We start from the raw sequence: 22,980 nt of genomic DNA on the forward strand, positions 1-22,980 counted from the left end.
ATATATAGAAATCAGGTAAATTGGTGGACATACAGCAGCAAATACAGAGTATTTGAGCCACTGGAGACCAAAAACAACACAGAGGCCAACTTTGCATGTGCTAAAAACATCAATGATGATGAGTTTAATATTCTGGACGAAATGCAGTAAATGAAGGAACTATGAATTCTACTTTATAGCAGAAAATCTTGTCGTAATATTTCCGGCATTTAGGTTGTAGAGCAGGACAATGGACTAAAGTGCACCCTCATGTCCACATCCAGCATTTTAACAACTTTTGGAAGGTGTGATACTTTTTGAGATGTCTGACAGTTGTCCAAATAACATGAAAGCAGTTCATTCTTGATTTAACAAGGAAGTAATTGTAATTTAATGTTGAACAAGGTGGTTTTGGATGCCCATTTTCCATTTTTAGATATTTTTAAACATCTAAACATTTTTACAGTAGTAAAAATCAATATAATTATGCAAATACTTTTTTTCTTCTTTTTTTTTTGATTCAAAACTACAGCTTCAACCAACAAACCTGCAACACATTGATCTCTTTCACATCTTACAGTCCTTAGAAAAACAAAGAAAGTCAAAATAGGTTGACGGGTCGACTTCAATCAGAACCAGAAACTGGTGTCACCCAGGATGTGGCTGTTTGGTGCATCTCGACATGACAACGCTAAAGGTTTCAATTTACTTTTCAAGCCAGAACCTACCCTGACCCGCTGCCACCAACTATAGCCACCTTCTTCCCGGCGGGCACCTCAAAGGACACCCCGTTTAAAACCTTCTGGCCCTCGAGGTATTCAAAACAGACGTCCTCGAAGCGGATTGTGGCGTCCTGCGGTGTGACGATTAGTGGCGGGGCGAGATCCTTCTCCTACAGCAAACCATCCGAGGGTTGGCAGACAAAAGAAGAATGGGAGAAGGAGAGAAGCATGAGTCAAGGCCTGGAGTGATGCAACGGCATCTTTTAAAGAGGCAGAATGCAGAGACATTCATTGCATTTGTAAGCCGTCATTACAAAAAGCCCTCTGAATCTTCACTCTGCCCTTCATTTTGAATGCTCAAGGATCAATAATAAACTTTAGCTTCATACTGAGCTCAGAGATGTGGCCAAGGTCAGCACTGAATAAAACTTGGTCCTTTGCCTGAGAGTGAAAGCATTTTCTGTAAAACCTACAAGAAACATTATCACCCACAATCTGCCTCTCTCAATTCATGTAAATAACCCAGAGAGCTTCAGAACGCGCATTATTCCAACACTCGCCAACATGGGGGGAAAAAAAGCTACAATTATTATTATTCTGTTTTTGGATTGTGTGCTGCAGTTTCAAGTGAGGGTGGGGGGTAGTTTTAAATAATTTTACATCTGCATAATGGGACAATGTGTTCCACATTAAAAAAAAAAAAAAAAAAAAAGCATTCATACGAAAATGGCCTGCACGGCAGCATCATTCCACAAGGAATCACAATGGAGAGGAATATTACTGATGAGTGGAAAAATAACTGGACAGATTCATGTCTAGCACTGTAATTACAGGCTGGAGATGGGAATGGCCTTCTTATTGTCGGGCGGCAGACACACATTTGCACTTAAGTGCGCTCTTATGACGCAGGATGGGCTGTCATGTGTTTAAAAAGAAAAAAAAGGGAGAAATGCAGCAACATTTCCAACACAATAAAAACTGATAGCTGGAGAGAAGAAAAATACAATGCTATAGACACTTACACTTATTGGCACCTCTGATGAGGATGTAGAGAAACATTGAAATGAATTCAGCTGCTACTGCAATAAAATTATGCCACGTTAAATAAATAAAATTAAAAACTTAAATCTGAGTGCAATTATTCAACACATGCCGAGTAGGGTTGTTTTTGTTCCAAATCACTGGTGGAGCAATTATTGGCACCACTGCTAACAATCAGCAGACAGACAGCAAAGTCTTTTCTCCCATGTAGTTTCACAAGGTTGAAGCATACAGAGAGGGTGACCTTTGACCATTTCTTTTTGCACAATACCCTTGGATCGTCCAGAGTCCAGGAAGACGGTCTACTTTGTTTCTATGGGATCATTGTTGTGTTTATTTCTTCAAATGTTTGGAATTATTCTCCTAAATGAGGAAGTATTTTAATACTTAGGCAAAGGATTTCAATCCTTTTAAGTATTTCCAGGAGTTCATGACATCATGTAACCCAACAAGGTACCCCCGACCTCCAGAACAGAACCAAGCATCACCATAATTAGAAGTGGATATAGGAAGTTTTACCCTCATATGATTTCTTTTGTTTGCTCCCTTCTCAGTGGCTATAGCTGACCAAAATATAAGCCTTTCTGCTCATCTATACAAGAGGGGTCAAACCAATAACCTTATAACTGTTTAATTTATTAATGCTACAACTCTAACAAGCACCAGATGGTGGTTGGATCTAGAAACAATTATTAATCAACAGGTCCAGCCTCAGACCAGCAACACATTAATTTGATTCTGTTATTGAGGAGGAGCACTGGACAGATCTCATCGTTTCACCTCTAGCTCTGAAAAGTATGAAAGTGATGATGATGAGCCTGAAAAACTCCAAATGAAAAATGAGGGAGTGCCAAACAAAGGCAAAAACAAAACCTAAAAAATGATGCCACCTACTGTTTTTTGCTGCATTTGAGGGATATTTCATGCTCCCAGTCTTACAAGAAACACACTTAAACTTTCAAATTAAAAAAAAAGACTAAATACAAAACTTGAACAAGTTCAGAGCTCTGTAATTTATATATCTAAGACAGACTAAAATTCTTAAAATAAATTATACGCTAAGGAAAAAAAATAAATAAATCAGTTAACGCTATTATGTATTTTGCAAGCACATAGTACCATTTTATGGCAAAAATCAAGTAACTATGTTATTTTCAGCTATTGCAATTATGCTGTAAATATGAAACAAGATATATCAAAGATAATTTGATTTGTAATTGAAATTTTTGCTGCTATTTCTTTAAGCTCCTACTCTACAGCATGTCATCACAACAATGCTCCTCATTTTGGTGTTAACCATTCTTAGGAGAATGGTTAATACTGCGAAGTAGTTTGTACAATGAGCTTGGCAGACGCGCAGTTCCACCACGTTTGCTAATTGTTGCTGCCACTAGTCTGAAGGAGCTGAGTGGGGAAGGCTGGGGGTCAGGTATAGGGAGACTTTAGGCACCCTGAAAAGGCTAAAAGAGAAGATCCTACATATTCTCAAACATGCATGAAAGATTCAAGGCAACAATCGAGGTATGTTTTTGATATAACATTACGTAAATCTAAAGAAAACCCTCAATTTTACAAAACATCCCAGCATGCAACACTATTTTTCTAAGATATAAATGAGCTTTGCAGTTATGGTTAATTTCAACATATAGTCCAGTTTAATAAAGACTCAGTCACATTCCTGCTGAACTCCTTTCCTGATCCCACCAGTCAGGCACTACAGGTGGTAAAGATGAAGCAGCCTTCGAGTCGCACCAAGCACGTAATTAGCATGTTTGACTACAACCCATCTTTTTTTTTTATTTTTTATACACTCATCTTGTAGATGGATAATCCAAGTCAAGCTATTATGAAAACTCTTTCAGTCCAGGATAAAATCGTAGGTACTGCTCTCTGTGTTACTGTGGTAAAGAAAAATAGGGTCTTGCAAAGAGGCTTTTGTATTTTTCTTTGCTTTTAAATTTCAGTCCAACCTCTAAGCTCGCTTGCTGCTGTGCACAAATTCATCTTTTCTGTTCTCCTTTATTAGAGGATAAAAATGTACGAACACAAAGAAATCTCTGTTTTAGAGGCACAAAGTTTGTGTCAGGCTGACACGTTACCTTGATCTTTGTGTCGACGCTGAGCAGGGTGAACAGAGTGTTCATATCGATGAGCGCCTGCCTGGTCTCTCTGTACACTGTGCCCAGGAAGTTGAGGGGAAGAGAGAGCTGGAAGAGCAGGCCGTTCACCATCACCAGGTCTCCTACGGTCATCGTACCTACACAGTGGCAACAGGGCGGCTCACAGTCTTCAGTGCTTCGTAAGGCTGTTCATACTCCTTCAGCTTTTTGTCATTTTATAGCTACAAACTTTAATGTATTTTATTGAAATTTTATGTGATAGACTAACACAAGGCTGTGTGTATACTTGTGATGTAAAAACAAAAGCATTTACTTGTAATCAACCCACTTTAGTCTGATAGCCTTAAAGAAAGTCAAGTGCAACCAATCGCCTTCAGAAGTCACCGGTTTAGTAAATATGCGCCACATGTGTCTAGTTTAATCACAGTGTAAATCCAGCTGTTCTCTGAAGGCCTCACAGATTTGCCAGAGAACACTAGTGAGCAAACGGCGTCTTAAGAAGGACAAAGCAGACAAAATCAGGGATAAAATTAAACAGAAGTTTGTGGTAGAAACATGATAAAATGTGAGAAAATGATAGATCTGCATTGCTTTTGAATAGCTCTATCATTGCATACATCTCTCAAAGCAAGACAAAAACAAATAAAAATTGTCATCACTTCGTCTTTCAAGTTGTAGTGAAAGCCGACTGAGCAGCTCCACGCCCTGTGATTTCATTTTCTGCATCAAGGCCATTTTATTTTCTATTCATGCCACTTTTTCATGCATGCTGTGCTTTGTTCTCATTTAGTTTCTATAATTGAGTTCATTGTTGGTTTTATTTGACAGTTTCATCTGTCTGATTTTGTTTTAAGTTTTCTCTTCGAGCATTCATATCGAAAGATTTTATTTTAATGAAACTCTGCGGCAAACAGAGTTCAGATTCGTTTTCTGCTTTTCTGTTTACAATTCCGGTAAATTCAAGGATGGCCTTAAATTAAGATAGTTCGGCGTCAATGTCCCAAATTAAACCCACATATGCACATAATCATCATGAGCTTTTAAATTACTCACCTGCTGTAATGCCTTTGCTTGCCAACAACATGATTGCAGTGAGGCCAACGCTGAAGATTGCACTCTGGCCAAAGTTGAGCATGGCGAGCGTCGACGTGGTTTTTAAAGAGGATGACTCATAGATCTTCAGGAATTCATCATACCTTTCCGCTTCATACTTCTCGTTATTAAAGTACTGCAGGGGAGACGACAAACACGAGGAGTGAGGAGAGATGGGAGCAGAGGCCAGGGAGACAAACAAATTCGCAAAAGGAACGAAGGGAAGTGCAAGTTTACAGGAAAAAGAGGGAAAGACACAAATATGTTTGAGGTGAAAGGTTAAGGAAGCATGGAGAGCAGAGTCAGGCAGATACACACTTTAGCTGTAGTCTGCCTCAAGGCTGCATTTGTTCTCAGTGACCGCTCCGAGCGGAGACTGTGTCTCAGTTGGGTTCTAAAGCACTTTTTAATGTCTGTGTCTTCATCTGCTCCCAACAGATTTTAATGGACATGAAGGCGATGGAACAGAATCCAAAGCCTGCTTTGCCGAACTGGCAGCAGATCTGAAACTGTGACAGAGCAGAACGACTGTGGCTCAAAACAACAGTTACACACATTAGACAGTGAAGCCTAATCATCACTTCTGAACAAGAATTACAGCTGAGTGTTCATCACTGGGACAATTTTTCTTTGTATTTTCAGCTTCCACAGATGCCTACATTAACAACAGAGCACATAAAGCCGTCGAAAGTGTTACCCTACATAATTATGATTAATATCAATAAGAGAGAACGACTCGTGCATCAGCCAAACACACTTTTACGCTTCACACACAAAATAAGTAAATAAATAAAAAACAGTCCACAACTCTGCTGCCAGTTACTAAATATTGTTGCAGAACTGCTGTTTGTCTAGTTTGCTCTATTGTTTTCCAGCTCCGGTTAAGTGGGCGATTTGCTCCTCTAGCTAACGGCAGTGAAGCTGCACCGCTACAGAGTTCCAGCGGATTTGCATATAAGAAAATGCAGCGAAATCGGAGAGGGAAATCAGAAAGTAGCACATGGAAGACAGGCGCTGCGTTCAGGTTCTCGTACAGCCCTTTGTGGAAGTGGAATGAATTTATGAGTGGGTGGAGATCTAATTACATATGCACACTCACAGCTCAGAGTGATGCTAAATCTGGCCGCATTGACACAGATGACACAAAATAACACAGAACAAGATGTTAAGGAAAACAGGACAAAATTACACAGCAAGGAAAATAACACTAACAAAATATATTTGGAACGGCCACTGCAGTGCTCAAAACTGTCTGGTAAATCACTGTGTGCCGCTTTGAATTTCACTGGAAAAATAAGAGGAACAATTTGCTCTTAGACATTTAAACCTGAGTTTACTGAATATTATTAGCTTAGTACTCAGTATTTATCTTCATTCTGTAAGTCCTCTAGATAAGCTTTCTTGAAAGCTCTTCATGCTAACAAGGAACTGAGAAATCAATTGGTGATCAGAACCTGCAGATTTTCAGCTGGATCGGGCCTGACCAGCGACCGGCCGGTCAGAAACAAAACCAGGAGTTCACGCTGACAAAAACACTCTTTTATGGGAAGAAGAGTTAAGGATAGACATAAGATGCTATTTAAAAAGGAGACTATTTTTTAACCAGGCTGTGAGGAGGTGAGAGAGAGCAAGACTTCAGATTCTTTTGAGTTTATACATCCATCACTGATTTAAGTGTCTGCTCAATAAATCAATTTAGGTGTTTTTAGGTTTAGGTCACTTTTAGTTGTTAGCAGCTGTACAGTAAGAAGTCAGACCTTTTACATGGGGTAGAAGGTCTGAGGCTGGGAATCGAACCCAGGACAGCTGCGTTAAGGACTACAACTTCATGTTGCGTCTGCTCTACCACTGAGTCACCAAGCTGCCCATCATGCTTTTGTTTTTAAAAATAATACTAAAACAGTTTTACAGCATCTGTTTTCTCATACAGCTGCATCGCATTATCTCTGTCCCTGATTTATGACCTCTCAGGGCAGGAACAAAATATTTTCCTACACTGAAGTTCTAAAAGAGAAATTAGAGTTGGATAACATCAGTACTGACAGATCAAAGCCTCACAAAAACCACACTGTCCACAAAGCAAGTCCAACCATAAGAAACCATTTTTAGACAAGACCATTAAAAGCTAACGCTGATGTAGAATGAAGATAAACTATCTGACACAGACAATAAGAGCAAAAGCTGTAAAGCAACGTTAACACATCACCAGTCAGCTGAGCACCACGCTGACTTTTCTGGATGAAAACAGTCTGAAATAGCAGGCGCCTGTGCCAAAACAGTAACCTACAACATTTTTTGTGTCACTGACTAGAGCAGGGAAAACATTTCATAGAGTCCAGAAAAGCTCAGTAGATTTGTTGTGGCTGGATTGACAAGAGATAAAAAAAATGGATAATTTTAAGCTGGAACAAGAAGGAACTTTAAGAGAATAACAACAGTTGAGTCAAAACGGATTAAGCTTGAAGTTAATTTAACAAATTATTTCAGATTGATCATCAATGTTTAAAAAAAATAGTCAGGAGACACGAGGCTAAGAAGAGCAAACAGATAGATGTAGGCGTGGTGACTTACCTTCACAGTCTCGTAGTTAAGCAGCGAGTCAATCGCTGCATTTCCTGCTTCGTTGTCTGCTTTGTTCATCTCGATGCGGAAACGAGTCCTGTGTGCCGAGACACATGCATGGTGACCTGAGAGCTTTCATTAGTACGCTTCAGCCAGTGGGGGACATAATTTTTTTTTTTTTACTGGTAGCACATGGAGCCGCTGAGGTATTTACAGAGCTTGTCAGGGAATAACAATCCTGACCTACAGACAGACAGAAAAGTCACAGAAATCTTCCTACCTCCACTGAGTAACAAGAATTGTGAAAATAGTATACGCTGACAAGGTGCCCAAGGCCACTGCTGCAAACTGTCCGCCACACTTGTAATACTGTGGAAGAGAAGAGCAAGACAGGCCATCTTTATGTGCAGTAATTCAACATCTTTGGAATAAAATCCCCAAAAACCACACCATGCTCAGTGACCCAATGCTGGTATCACTCAAGGTTATAAGAGGGTCCTGAAAAATACGGGAAGTAATCGTATTAATACTTAGAATTTGGGCACTGCTAAAATTACAAATAGTCTGCTAGTTTTCCTTCAGCAACACGATGAAATCATACAATAGTTTACTTTGGATTGAATGGGGATGGGAAGCTGCTCCAAACTTTGGGATTCATCAGTGACACTAATGGACTGCATTTCCAACAAAAGTTCAAATCCTATTTACAATGTAAATGAGACAACATCTCTGAAAATAATTTGCAGACAATCAGCTGCGAAGATTGCAGAGGTGATGCGAAGCCCTGAGTGGCGAAGAGCTGAACGGCGCAGACGGCAAGGTGGAACAAACCTCCCGATGCCATGGTGCCCAGAAATACCCAAAATGATGGACCTGACGTTCTCTGGGTATCCATTTGGAGGAGTTTTATTATTTTTTGGAAGTTCAAAAAATTAAATTGGAATTTGTTTAACATATTCTAGCTTTGTGAGTCATGGTTTAAGATGATTTTTAAAATGGAAAACATACATTCTTTTACAAAGACGTGGAAATTAAGAAAAAAAAAAAGAAACAAGTTTAGTAATCAAGACCTTCAGGGATTTAAATTCAGACAAATCTTATAAAGAAATACAAAATTCACTTTTCAAATGATCATCTTAGTTATGTGCAAAAAGCTTCAAGCCTGCTGAACCCTACGCAGGAAATGAACGTGTTCTGTTGACCAATTATAGTTAAACCTGAAGAATAAATAAAAATAAGAATAATGTTTGCATAAAACTCATTTGACAACCTAAAGTAGACTACAGACTCAAAAAAAAAACAATAATTCAACATATTGTGCTATGATTTACAAAGAAATCAACATGAAGTAATCTAAAAATGCTTCTAAAGCCTATTTTCAATGAATCACAGGAAAGATTTTGTGGCTCTGTTTCAGCCAGCTGATCGGCGGTGAGCAATAATATTTGGTTTACTAAATCCTCTTTGTCCATACAGCTAGAGAAAACTTTGGTCATGCCATCGCTGACAATGGTAAATATTTTTGTTCTTTAAACAGTAACTGTTTTTAATAAACATAAAATACAGTGATCAGAAAACAAATTTTTGTATCTAATCACTCATCATGCTTACAAAAACAAAAATTCTGTTTTATGCACATGTATAAACACAGATAGTCAATGCAAGAAAACTGAAGGACTGCAGCCAAATACTTTTAAGATTATGCCGTTTTAAAACTAAAGCTGATAATTTGCACAGAGCTTGTTTCTAACCTAGTAAATAGTCTGACAGCCTACCTAGCCTATTCTAAATATTTTGAAAACTAAATATTTGAAAACTACTATTTAGGAGCATGAATTTAGATGCTGCTCATTCAACATTGTTATTCAAATCAACGTATCAAAAAATAAAAAACATATTAACTTTAATTATCAATATGTTGTATTATTTCTGCAGCAGTACCAATAATAAGCATCATGTACAAAAATAATGATATTGCTTTTTGTGTAAAACTTTGGGATCAGAACAGAGAAACTGTTCAACTTGACTCACGGTTCAGAACCTCACACTGGTCCATCATTACTAAAAATGCTCTGTGGTTGGCGAAAACTTTCAGTGCAGGACTCCATTTGCAAAGAAGTGTGCAGTTTTATTTTTCAGAAAATTATTTTTTATCCCAAGCAAACTAAACTCTGTAGACACTGTGTCAAATCCCAACACTCACCAAAATACCACTGACAAGGGCCATCTCAAAGACTGTGGGTCCCAGGTTGAAGACGAGAGCGCTGAGGACGAAGGAGATGCCCCTAGTGCCGCGGTCGATTGCCTTTGACAGCGCCCCCGTCTGGCGGCTGAGGTGGAACCCCAGGTCCAGGTTGTGCAGGTGCAGAAAGACGTTCTTAGCGATGCGTCGGATGGAGCTCTGGGCCACTTTGCCGAACACCGTGTTCCTCAGCTCATTAAAGAAGGCTGCACAAGCCCGAGAGAGACCATCTGGAGAAGCAGAAGAGACGGGGAGTTTTAAGACGCCTGCTGTGAAATGCAGGAATATTTACACGGTACTGAAATCGTGTGTGACCGTGAACTAAGGGTTCTGAAATAAGACAAAAATGTGATTTTAAACGTTAACACCCTGAAATAAATTGCTGTATACGGAAGCAGATGAGATTTTCAAGCCTTTTGACTGCAGAAAGGCAGAGGAAGTATGAGGTGGAGGAACCTATCTTTCAAATCATCTCTGGCCTGTAAGCGCTGCAGTGCTCCAGCAACAGCCTCCCACCAGTAATTACATACTATGATGCTCTGTAAAGCCTCAATACACAACAGACTGGAGACAGGGAGGGCATCTGAGCGTGCTCAGAAATGTTGTGTGTGTGCGGGTCACATGTGTGATCAGAATACAAGAAGAGCGAGGCGGACTTAAAGAGAGTGTCACAGAAAGTTTTCAATTACCAGGATTAATTTCAACACTTCCTCTAAAGGATGAGGGTGGACGCAAGGGAGATCGCTTTTCTTTACACCATTTTAATTAATGCCTAATTTTATACTGAACAAAATTAATCTAAACTAGCTCAGTTAAATAAAATTAACAACTTCACACTATAAAAAAAATGAAGGTAATTATTTGATCTCACAAAACGCATATAACTGTGCTACAATTACATGCCTCAAATTGATAAGAGTTTGGGTTGAAAAGGTACATGCTGCCTCTGAGCTGTGCGAACACATGAGCTAATCTCTCTGTCTGTTGGTCTTCACGGGGCTGTAATGTGGCGTTAAATAGGAATGCTCATCTAATGAACAATGTGTCCACATCTGACAAGGTAGGACGAGCACTGTGCAACCTTGACAGCAAAATTACACCAGTCACTGCAGGCTTCAAATCCAGAGCCCAGAGTGTCCAAAAGAAGGAACAAAAACAATGGTTTCTCTTATTTAGATGGTTCGCCACGTTCCTCTAAAAATGGGCAACACAGCATCTTGTAAAGTTATAACTTTCACATTTATGTCAAACCTCAAAGATTTTTGTTGAGCTTGTGTGGGACAGAATAACAAAAAGCACTTTTTTTTTTCAATAAGTGGTCTTTGTATATTATTTATTCTAATATCCTTAAATGAAATAAAGTGCAATAAATTGTTTATCAAATTTACATAGCTACATCGGGTAAACCTGTGATACTTACCAATGCATGACTATTCCTGTCGGCCAGGAATAGAGAGCGTTAATCAGACAAGAGGAATGTGAAAACTCTGGAGGAGCTGCAGAGATCCAATTTTCTCAAAGGACAAATATTAAGTCAGAGAACCCCCAATATGTGTGTTAGTCGAAAAGTAGCAAAAACAAAGTCATTGTTGAAATCATGTTTGCATCAAGCAAGAGCTGCACATTATATCAAATCGCAATTGCAATATTAATGTGTGCAATATCACAAAGGACTGTTCAGATTTAAATTTGGTAGAATAGATCATTTTAAGTGCCGTGCATTAACACTCAGTACACCAATAATACATTTTGCCATCTGGACAGTCTAACGGCTCTCGATGTTCAAACATGATGTATACTTTTAGTGGCATAGAGGTCAGACTAAATAATGTGGACATTTTTGATAAGAAAAAAAGTCAAATCCATGCTTCACACACACCTCTCAGATATTGCTACCACATATAATTTATCTTCCACCTCAAAATAATGTGCTTGATGATCTGTGATGTAAAATGGCGCTAAAAGAATTTTTTTGTAATAAGTAGAGTTCAAAGGGTGTCAATATTTTTTGCAAGGTACTGTAAGTGTACTAATCAAAAGAAAAGGCTGCTTAAGGTACAATGGTACATGTGATCAAGATCAATGATGCTGTTTGCTGGGGTCATATTTTCTTGCTTAGAAAACCTTAACATCTGAAACTAAAAATATCAAAAAGAACACAAGAGATTTATTAACCTGTCCTTTTATAAGTGCATTATCTTCTATTTACAACTGAAAGCCCTTTAAGAACTATAATATGGATGAGGGAGTTATAAATAGACACAAAGTCAATTGCAGAAAATAGCTAATAAAGTTAATAACATGCAGAAGAGGTCGCGTAGCAGCATTCATATGAATGCTGCTGGAAAGGTCAGCATGTACACAACAGAGTCCTGCAGTCTCCTCGGATGAGCGCAACACCTGGCAGCGTAATACGAGTCTTGGACTTACAGCCAATCAGCATGGCCGTTGCCATGGTAGCCACTGTGCTTGGCGCGTCATTCAGGTTCAGCATGTGCCCCGACATCTGGTTAAGCTCGTCCACTGCATACTTAAACATGAAGGGCACGATCACATTGGTCAACTGGGAGGGAAGAGAAAGAGGAGGTGAGAAGGGGGAAAAAAAATGGAAAATGTTCCAACATGAGTTTCTTAGAGAGACGACTTACTACCACCCGGCATCATAAGACCAATTAGGATGTCGGGCCAACCTTTATAGAGATAACAGCTCTACTATGAAGGCTATCCACAATGTGGAGTGTATTTATGGAAATTTTTGACTATTGTTCCAGAGGTGCATTTGTGAGGTCAGACAGTGATGTTGGACAAGAACCTCTGGCTGGTTTCTGTCCCGATTCATCTTAAGGGTGTTCTATCAGGTTCCGGTCATGAATCTGTAGGTCAATGAAATTCTTCCGTACCAAATTTGGTCATCCATGTTTTTATGAGCTTTGTGCACTAGAGTCATGTTAGCACAGGAATCCCTAAACTGTTCTTGCAAAGTTGTCCAAAATGACTTGGTGCACTGAAGAATGCAGAGTTTTTTTCACCAACTCTTGAAAAACATCCCCACAACATTGTTCCAAGACAAGTTCAATAATCATGAATACTTGCGCCACCCATGTGTTTGTTAAATTATTCTGAGGGTCTTTTGAAGCCAAAAAAAAAGCAAAAAAACAACCCAGGGCTTTTATTTTTTTATTTCAGCAATCCAATAAGTTGCTCTTCAGTCATGTGGACCTCAGCTGAACCCCCAACTGAGGCAACAGCTATTAAAAAGTTTTGCTGTCTTCTTTTAGCTCTTTCTGGAAATTAATTTACTCTCAACTTGTAGTTGCAAACCAGATGTTTAGAGGAGTCAAGAACCATTAAATATTATAATACAGAAATAAAAAAAGTTGGAATAAGTTAGTTTATGTTTGATAAAGCTATGTAATAGACTTAAATTTTGAAATAAATTACTGAAATAAAATTCCTTTTCAGTCATATTCAGTATTTCTTAAATGCACTGTAAACTGTAGAGGCAGGAAACTGAAAAATGTGTTTTAAAAACATGTTGAAAGCCAAAACTGTAAAATCTTTTTTTAATGCACACCTCACATCCAGAAGCATGAGCTTACAAAGAAAATCTAACACTGACGATGTAAGTGCATTTTGGGGATATGTCCAAGTGCCCACAATTTTGTGTTGTGTTGCTGTGTATGTATGTTCTGTTTTTCTTTTTGACTGGCTGTAGTAGTGCTGGAGAGGAGCTGCTGCCTCCTGCTAATGGAATTGAAATAGTTATTAGGGCTAATTAAAAGCACAGGGACAGCTGTGTGACTCAGTCTGGGCGGTCTGCTGCACATTAGGACACACAACGAACACCGCGTCACACGGCGTAGCGTTTTTATTTTGAACTTTCAAACCCTGAACCCAGGAGCAGGTTTTAAGGCTCCTTTTTTTACTGTCAAGCTCTTCATTAAATAGTCGTCAGGAATTGAGCAAATCAATGAAAAACCATAAAAGTAAACCTATTTATCCAGCCAAAAGCCATATCCCCATGGCTCCTGCTTCATACACTTGGGTATTACACTCAGACAATAGAAGTCCTCTTAATCCCCAAAGGAAAAAAACAATATCTGCCACTTTGCTACCAAGACAACAGAACATGACACAAAAATAGCCTGAGCCTATTATCACAGAGCCAAAACATGTCCTCAATTCTGCCACTAATACATGATAAGGTTGGATGCGCTCTTTTAATCCATTAACGACAACCACTGGAGATTAAATTGACACTGTGTCAATCTCTACCTGGCGATATGTCAGCCCGTAATAGAGATTCTGTGTCAAGTAGCAGAAAAAGGCTCCGGGCGATGGAGAATTAGCTTTACCTTACGCTATGAAACACAGACGGGCACAGAGACAGAGAGGGCTTCATTCGAGGCCAACTTGTGTGTAACCATTCATTTGAAATGAAAATGTCACTGATAATGTAGCTCGCAGAGGTGAGATGCACTGTAACCACGTAATTATTCAGTTGATTTAAAAATTGCATCCACACAGCTGGTGGTTTCGGTTCAAACAGACAAATTGGTAAAATGGAGGTTAACTCCAACCACGCAGGAAAATAGAAGGAGTCGATTGGATTGTATGCACTCGCGCCACACTCTTTTAGTACACACCAGAGGGAGCCGTGCTGGGCGGCAGCAGGACACACTTATTTGGGAGCTTTGAATTTGTGATTATTTTCCAGGGTGTAAATTAGAGACTATCAACAAAGGAAGAGAAAACACATCACACACTGATTGATGCATGCAATTAATTATTTAAAAGACTGCTTTAAATGCACGCTGCTTTCAGTTTTACATGGCGTCTTCTCCAAGTGCAATCACTTAACGCAAGTGCTCATGATGTTTCTGCAAAAGGTGCAGGGAGAGGATTTGATTAAACGGGAATATTTAAAACTTAACCAGTGCTTCAAGTGATCTGTTTTGCAACAACTTGTAAGTATACTAAATATCACCAGGCTTTCGACATATTCTTTATTTTAACTTGTTTACACATTCTTACAGATTTTTTTCTGAAGATCTGATAGCATTCTGGACATTTGAATACAAATATTAACGTCTAACAATTAGAGTAATCAAATCTCATCATTTGGAGGTAGCATTAATTATGAAACAACAATGCCCTGAGAATGGCTTCAGATTTTTGATGCCTTATTTCTGTTTGTTTACAAAAATGGAAAGAAAACTTTTTCTTTTTTAAATAATTTAAGCAGAAGCATGGGTCCAGAACAATTCGATTTAAAGTTTTCTACAGTAGAAAGCGCCAGTGTGAGTGTCCATTTTTGATTGTTTTCAAAGGATCTGCAGTCAGTCTGTAACATAACAATACTGATGCAAAAGTATTCAAAGTAGGTTGTGACCAGGAAAAAGATAAAGCATGTAATTTAGCTATTATTCAACAAAAATCCAATGCAATTAGTTTGTATTAGATTGGGATCCAGGATATTCTAGCCATTCCAAAAGATGACAGACACATTTCTATACTCCGTACGTTTTATTTTCTCCACAATTATTCAGACCTGGAACATGCTAAAAATTAAATTATGTACTTTTCCAGATTTTAACTGTATTTAGAGTCCTGTAATGTCTACTTACAGTACGTCCATTAGGAAAATACTTCTGATTTAACCACAGCGCTTCACAAATTGATTTTCCATATAACTTTATATTTATTATGATCCTCAAATTTATGTCTTGTGCTTAAAAAAAAAAAAACTGATTATGAGAAGTTTTGATGTTAGAGTCGAGCTGCCATCTACAGCTGAACTTCCGCTTCATGTTGCATCGCTTTCCTGCGCCTTCAGCTCCACCAGACTAGTGGCAGCAGTTAATATGCAAAAACCTGTCGGAACTGCGAGTCTGCAGAGCAAATCATACGTTGAGATGATGAGCTGAAGACAGAATGTTGGAAAGAAATGGGGATTCTTAAAGAGACAGGGCCAAATTTCAAGGGATCAAACTGGAAAGTCAAATTTCATTTATATATATATATATATATAATTTTTAACAACCAAAGGAACCAAATTTTTTATAAACAACCTAGAAAATCCCTCTCCCTTCCTTTAAGAATATTATGAAATGCACAAATGCTAGATGTGTAGTATACTCACCACTTTATGATTCGTGATTAGTCTTTCATTTAAATAAATACTGTTATTTCTGTGGACTTTGCAGTGTTATGCTTGGTAGAAATCAACACCTTATCACAGCACGACAGCCTCAAATTACCATGCTTTTTATTGTAAGTCTGTTTTTTTCCAGCACCAAAGGGAAACAAAAGCAATGTCCTTCTGACAAATAACAAAAAAAAATTGTTTGTCTGAAATGGTGCAGCAGTACTTTAACACCAATCTTGCTGCATTCCTTTTAAGCTTTTGGTTAGCAACAGCTTTAAATCCTGAATCTAAAAGGGGTTTCTGATCTTTGATATTCAAACTGGCATTGTGTGCAGCACTGCAATGTGATAGCTATGGCTCAGTCTATTAAATTGTTTGCACTTTAAAGTGATTCAACAGATTTCTCACTGTATGCTCCAGAGGAAGGATGTCTTGGATTTCACAATACTCCTTGAATGATTTGTTGTTCCTGGTGGGACTTTTGTTCCTTTGTCATTTATGTTTATTATACCAATACTTAATGAACAGAATCACAGTAAATCTAAATGTTACCGTTCCTAATTGAGAAATTTTGTCCTGGTTTATCTTTCTTTAAACACAAATAACTTGCATCCTGCAACACACAAAAAGACCCACATTATGTCTGATCACTTCCAGCAGTGCCCACACTGAAATAAGGTTTTTGGAGAGACTAAGATTGAAACGTGGCTGACAGTTTGTCACCACTGGTGTTCAGGCACATACTGTTCTACGTGGATTAGTCACTGCTGTTTGGTGTCCTTGGATGATACGCTGCATGCTTTAGGGCAGAGTTATTAGAATTTTTTTTTTTAAATATGCCTCAAATAAAGTCTACCCACTCAATCACAAGTCTGTGCTGGTATATTTAACTTAGATATTTAGCATGCTGTTGCAATTATTAAGGCCTTTTGCTTCTTGATGCGTTTGGGATTTCTGTAATTGCGCAATTTGCACAATTTCTTAAATTGCAAATATGATCACAATATCAATATATGCAATGCTGCAATTATTGCAAAAGGACTGCTTGAATAGAATATTTGGCTGCATATAATGTATTAAGTGCCAGGCATCCAATTTTTTCACCCCAGTGCTACATTTGGCCGGATAGAGGATTTTCACTGCCCACACTGGATGTTTGAGATGCTAAAGCAATCAGAAAATGGTGGGGATGTGATGATAACAATAGAAAGAAAAGAGTCAGGAAAATTTGTGGTTAATCATAATCTATATAATTATCACAATACTCAGTAGCATAGCATATAGAGCAGGGGTGTCCAAAGTCGGTCCTGGAGGGCCGGGATGCTGCATGTTTTAGTTCTCTCCCTGGTTTTACACACCTGCATCAAATGATGGCTCGTTAGAAGGCCTAAGCAGAACACCGACTTGCTGAGGAGGTTGTTGCAACCAGTAGGGAGAGAAGTAAAACATGCAGGATGCCGGCCCTCGAGGACCGATTTTGGACACCCCTGATATAGAGAATATTAATCTGAGACTTTACAACACTACAAGCCAGAAAAATTACATCTTTTCCTTGCTTTAAAAGAAATAATAGTTTTCCAGGAGAAAGTATTGATGGACCCAGGCCAGGGGCAGTAGGTGCCAAGATGACAAGAGGGAACTACATGGAAAGGTCTTTTTAGAATGAAAAGAGCTGGACAATTCATCCTTTAGAAAGGCTTAATGAATTTCTTCTGTTCTGCGCAGCAGCTGATCTCTGGTAGTTTGTGTTTCATTATTACTCATTTATGGAATCAGCAGTCAATGACATAATAAACTCAAAGTGCTCTGGCAGGCTGCTTCTGACCCGATGCCTGTAAAAACAATTTTCCCTTTATTTAACAAGAAAACTTCTTTATTGCCATCACTCCTGCAAAAGTCCACTGACTGATTTGAAAGTCTGATTGCGGAGATTCCTCACAAATAATTTTTAGCTTGACTTTTCTTTTTTTTTTCTTTTCTTTTTTTTACTTTTGTTTGTTAAACAATGATTCCCATTTTCATGGAGTAATTGCCAACAGAAAACAGTGCAGTTGTTGCTGTTTCTAAAGAATACTCTACACACAAAGCAGATGAAGTAAAGTGCACCAGGGGTTTCTGCAAATTTCAGTAAGTTGAATGTAGGACTTTTAAAACTTACTTTAGAAAAAAACATGATTTAAACACAGCCCAATAAATTACTTAATAACAAAAACAACAAATAAAATCCAGGTTTTATCTTTTGCAATGCCTGTTTTCAAGCCAAATCTTCTTGTACCTGCAGTATGTAACTTTTATTTAAAATTTGAATGACAATAATGCATTTTATCAGGTGGACAGACTTTCATTGTCCTTAAAGTCTGATTAATGAAGGAAAAGAAAGCATCGAGAAAGGAAAATGATTAATCATAATCAATATAATCATTTGAATATTTAGCATTAGTTTTGAAATAACATGTCTTCCTGATGCAGTGCAGCCTTACCTCTGATCAAAGTAATGAAAACTCTGAGGCACTTGCTGCTGGTTGATAATATTTATAAGAATCCATTATAGCTAGGTTATGGAGATTTATTTTTAGGTAATTGGTTGCAAAAGCAAGTACCAAACTTCCCAAAGATGAATTAAAATGAACCAATAGTTATGCATAAAACAGCTAAAGCTGCAGAGGTCCATCACCCACCAAGTAAGGAAGAGCAAATAGAGCAAATGTTACCAAATTTACTAGCATAAACTTTTATAATAAACTTACTTTAGCTCCGGCTAGAAGACCAAGCGAAATGGCAACACGTGCCCGCAGGTCTGGCCGGTCCTTTGGCCACACGTAGGCCAGCATGGCAGACAGGATCGTGGTCGAATTCACTTCTTTCAGCTGCAGCAAATCAACAACATAAACAAAATGTTAGATAATTTTCCCAGATTTCCAGGCTCTCTTTTAAAAAGCAGGAAACACGGATAAAATCATGTTTAGGATCATTTTAACTTTCTAATCTGCGTTCTGTCTGAAAATATTGGTGAGTAATGCTCATTCTGCATTCAGTGTGACAGTCGCAGCAACCTTAAGACCACACTGTGGCAGACACACGGAACATCAAATGTCAGCAGGAGTCCCACGAGAGATCTGACAACAGCAATGAGAGAGTCTCCAGGTGGACTTGGGCATCCAGTCTGACACTACAACTCCCAGGAGACACCTGGGCTGTCATCCCAGCTGAGGCAGAGAGTCCGCCGGTGCCAGCGCGGTTGTTTACCCGCACTTCCACACACATCTGCCGTGGGGACTCTCGGCAGGCTACAGAATATGCGGTAATTCCTCTAATCCACTCAATATGGTGGCAGCATGTTCCAGCCCTGCTGTGTGGCAGCTCCTTGGAGCAAATTACAAAGAAAGTGTATCTATCACCTGCCTTTAATCAAACACAATCAGGCAAAGTGTTACACTGCAAAGGCAGCACAACTGATTTATATGTAACTTAAAAGAGCCTGAATATATCACAGCATGTAAAAATCTATACTGTATATGATGCTAATTTATTCAAAAGCCACAACTATAACCAACCAGATTAATCGACAGTGAACCGATAAGCACAGATATGAACAATGACACTGCATTTAGATGCATGTCTACTGGAATCACATTAGTTGGTATTGATCCCCTATAAGTTGAAGTGATGAAAAGTTAAATTAACTCCGACAATGTCAAATCAATACCCTAAATACCCACTGACACGGGCGCTTACTTTACATTAATTTCTCATTTACAACTTCCAATTACTGTTTATTTAATTGCTATGAATAAACACAGCAGTGTGAAACTTTTCGTCGCTGACTGGACCTAGGTACAACACCCACCACATTTTTTGGGTCTGCACTCAAACCTCCGCCTGCGTGGCCATGCCAACATGTCCGCTTGTCCATCCCCTGCAAATGCTGTAGAAACATGAATAGAATCACTTTGTAATTTCAGGTTTGACTTTGTAAAACACACTTATTTTCAGCAGTTTGGAAAATACTACTCACTTTCAGCCCCTCTAAAATCCGACGGCTGCTCTCCAATCTGTTTGTGCTCCATGTCGCTGTTCGTAAGTGTGGAACGGAGCTCAGCTGAAACACAAGAGACGCCGTATGTGACAGTCGCCTTGTTTTTGTTTACAAAGTCGTTTTTAAAATTTAAGCATGCTGAAACAGAATAAATACGGGGCTCAGAAAAATGGGCTCCCTTATAGATTTCATACTTTAAACTTCCAGCAGCCTGAATTAAAACAATTCAGGTTGTAAAAGTCAAGACAAGAGGTGCAAAAGTCTCTTAAATACTTCATGACAATAATTATTTGTTCAAATAGAGACAGGCTAGTTTGCATAGCTTTTCACAAATTAAATTATCTGAAATGTTTTGTGTGTATTCAGGTTATCTTTGTCCGATATTGAAATACTTTTGCACTCTGAAACATTTAAGTGTAACAAACACGCAAAAACAAAAGAACTCTGTAAGAAGACAAAAACCACACAAAAATTGTAGCATCTTACAAAATAAAAAAGGGATTTTTAATAAGATCTGAACACATTCTGAATATTTATATTGTTTATTCTGTCAAAGTTTTAGTGTTTTACCAGAGATAGAGTTGAAGTTACTTCCTTCAGAAATCTTCAATAAGTGTTTTAAACACTGGCTTCGCTTACACATCGTCATGGAAACCTATGTTTTAATCCTTAAAACAACAGGTTCAATAGAAGGCTCAAACATGTCAGGGCACGCTCCAAACACATTTCAGAACTTATGAGTGTATATCTGCAACAGAATTTTGTTTTATGAACAGTTGCAGTCGACGTAGGATGAGAGCTACAAACACGCCTACAGAAGCTGAGCTGACTGTTAACACAAGATATCTTGTGGGTGGATTAAGAAAAGCACATTGATCTTAAAGTAAACCTAACCCATAGTGACCCGTTTCTATTGTTGTGCATAATTCCACGGTTGAGAATCTATATATACACACACACAAGACTATTGAAAAAGTGAGTGAGCAAATATTGAATCCTTTTTTTTCCTAATTAAACTATTTTAGCTTTAATAATGAAATATGCAATGATTTATTGCAACTACATTTAAGTTAGGATGCTTCTTTTCTCATTAAGTGTTTTTTTTGTTGTTGGTGATTTTACTTTCATATCTAACCTCTCACTAAAACGTTAGGACAACACTGAAATGAATTAGAAACTACATGTAGACCAATAAAAAAAAGTCACATTGTGATCATTTAGAGTAGAAATACCTTGGCTTCAAGGTATTAAAAATGTTGCATTATTATTTTGTAGCAGTTGGAATAATTGTAGATTTGTATTTTAAAAATACAGCAGCTAAGTCATGTTTTACATTATAAATACCTTGGCTTCAAGGTTTTTGTAATGTAAAATGCAAACCCATAATTATTCCAACCGCTACAAAATAATAATGCAACATTTTTAATTTATAGCATAGTCTATAAATGTTTTAGGGGTATTTTCATACATAAGCAAAAACACAGTTGTGTTCTGAATAGGTTCAAGTAGATCTTTGATATTTACTTTACTTAGTTATACTTATGTTTTACTAGCTCAATATTTATGCATGTCTTAGCAAGACTTTCAATATTATAAAGCCTTGCTAAGACAATAATATTGGTAAATATTGCACCGATATCAATTGCTATAAAAGTCTATTTTGCTCTTCTGTTCCCATCTCATGTGTGCTTCCATCGCTCTGTGACCTATAGTACTATGGACAATGTCATTTGTGTCCAGTGTGAGCATCTGTTGCTGCGAGAAAGCACTTTGAACTGCCTTGTTGCTGAAACGTGCTACACAAATAAACTTCACCTGATTAAATGTTACATTAGCCCATACTATTTGGAATATATTAGACAACAATTATTGCACTTTAAACACTGATTTGCAATACCAATTTTGCAGACACCAATGCTGCTTTGATAAATTAGTTACAATATTCACCTTTTAGCAAGTTTTTTTAAAACTTGTTTTTACCATTTTTATTTACCTTTGTGGTGTGGCTTCATCATATTTCTATTTTTTATTTCACAGATGTTATCGCAACGAGAACCTTTCCTTAGGTGCCAGATCCGTCTACAACTCTGTGTGTACCTCAGAGGTTTCTGTGAGTGGATGTGTTTTTATAAATTTAGGCAATCGAGTAGTAAGGAGGGCTTATTGACTTTTAATCCTTTATTTTCCGGTTTCTCCTTACGTGTTTCCAATGAAATACAATAAATAAACCCTGATTTCGGTTGTTGTCTTTACCAGTGAGTAAGAGCAGAAGTACTTTCTGAATTAACATTTTCGGAATAAACTGACAGCAGAGTTTCGTTGATTATTGCCAAATAATCCATACATTTGTTGACATGAGATGACTAATGAGTTGTATCAGCCATAACACGAGTGAACCCGGGTGGGACTGAGGGTCTTATCTAACCTGTCAGATGGACTTGGAGACACGTGACTGGGACTACCGTAAGGCTGCACGGTTAGCTCGCACACAGCTGATACAAAACGCTAATGTACATTAAACACATAAAACATGACGCGTAACACGTTGCTTACGCAATTATCCCCCCATTTAATAATGTGGGAATAATTGTCGGTCAATAACTCAAAAGAAAGGTTAAAATTAACTTCAGATAGCAGTTAGCTACCTCAAACTTTAACAACAAGCTATGAAAACAGTAACTTTTGAATGTCAGCAAATATTTGAGCAGAGAACTAACAAATGACGAAAAAAGACACTGTAGCCGAATTGTTTTATCTCACAGTAAAAGTTAGTTATAGGAACTTTTATACCTGCCCTTGCGTAAAGAGTGTGTCCTCTCCGACCAGACGTCCCGTTTTACTCACCACATATGTGTTTTGTCGTTTATAATTCCTCCCGTCTTCAGCGCCGCTTTTATTCCAAACGTGATATGAGCTGGTCTGGCGTATAAGAAAGGCCAATTTTCTTTTTTGGAAGTGAAAGCCGCATTTTAGCGGTGCCAATATCGGCGCCATGTTTCACGACGGAGGAAGACGATTAGTCAACACACCGGGTTATG

The 22,980-nt window shown here is 38.2% G+C and overlaps 1 protein-coding gene across 2 annotated transcripts in view; it reads right to left on the reverse strand.

The window, feature by feature from the left end:
• Window positions 1-22,969, reverse strand: part of abcb7 (ATP-binding cassette, sub-family B (MDR/TAP), member 7) — a 30,903-nt gene extending 7,934 nt beyond the window's left edge. The window contains exons 1-11 of one of the 2 annotated variants that reach the window (XM_007548386.1): window positions 22,787-22,969; window positions 19,922-20,005; window positions 19,754-19,831; window positions 18,654-18,773; window positions 12,189-12,321; window positions 9,720-9,988; window positions 7,797-7,885; window positions 7,526-7,613; window positions 4,916-5,090; window positions 3,842-3,999; window positions 708-871 (exon numbers count right to left, since the gene is read on the reverse strand). In XM_007548386.1, the coding sequence (XP_007548448.1) occupies window positions 708-871; window positions 3,842-3,999; window positions 4,916-5,090; window positions 7,526-7,613; window positions 7,797-7,885; window positions 9,720-9,988; window positions 12,189-12,321; window positions 18,654-18,773; window positions 19,754-19,831; window positions 19,922-20,005; window positions 22,787-22,936 (1,508 nt within the window). In that variant the 5' untranslated portion in view covers window positions 22,937-22,969. Of the gene's footprint in view, window positions 1-707; window positions 872-3,841; window positions 4,000-4,915; window positions 5,091-7,525; window positions 7,614-7,796; window positions 7,886-9,719; window positions 9,989-12,188; window positions 12,322-18,653; window positions 18,774-19,753; window positions 19,832-19,921; window positions 20,006-22,732 lie in introns of both variants that reach the window. The other variant, XM_007548385.2, reaches the window with a different exon arrangement.
• Window positions 22,970-22,980: the final 11 nt, after the last annotated feature.

This window comes from Poecilia formosa, unplaced genomic scaffold (assembly GCF_000485575.1).
Source record: "Poecilia formosa unplaced genomic scaffold, Poecilia_formosa-5.1.2 Scaffold26, whole genome shotgun sequence".
Classification (NCBI taxonomy): domain Eukaryota; kingdom Metazoa; phylum Chordata; class Actinopteri; order Cyprinodontiformes; family Poeciliidae; genus Poecilia; species Poecilia formosa.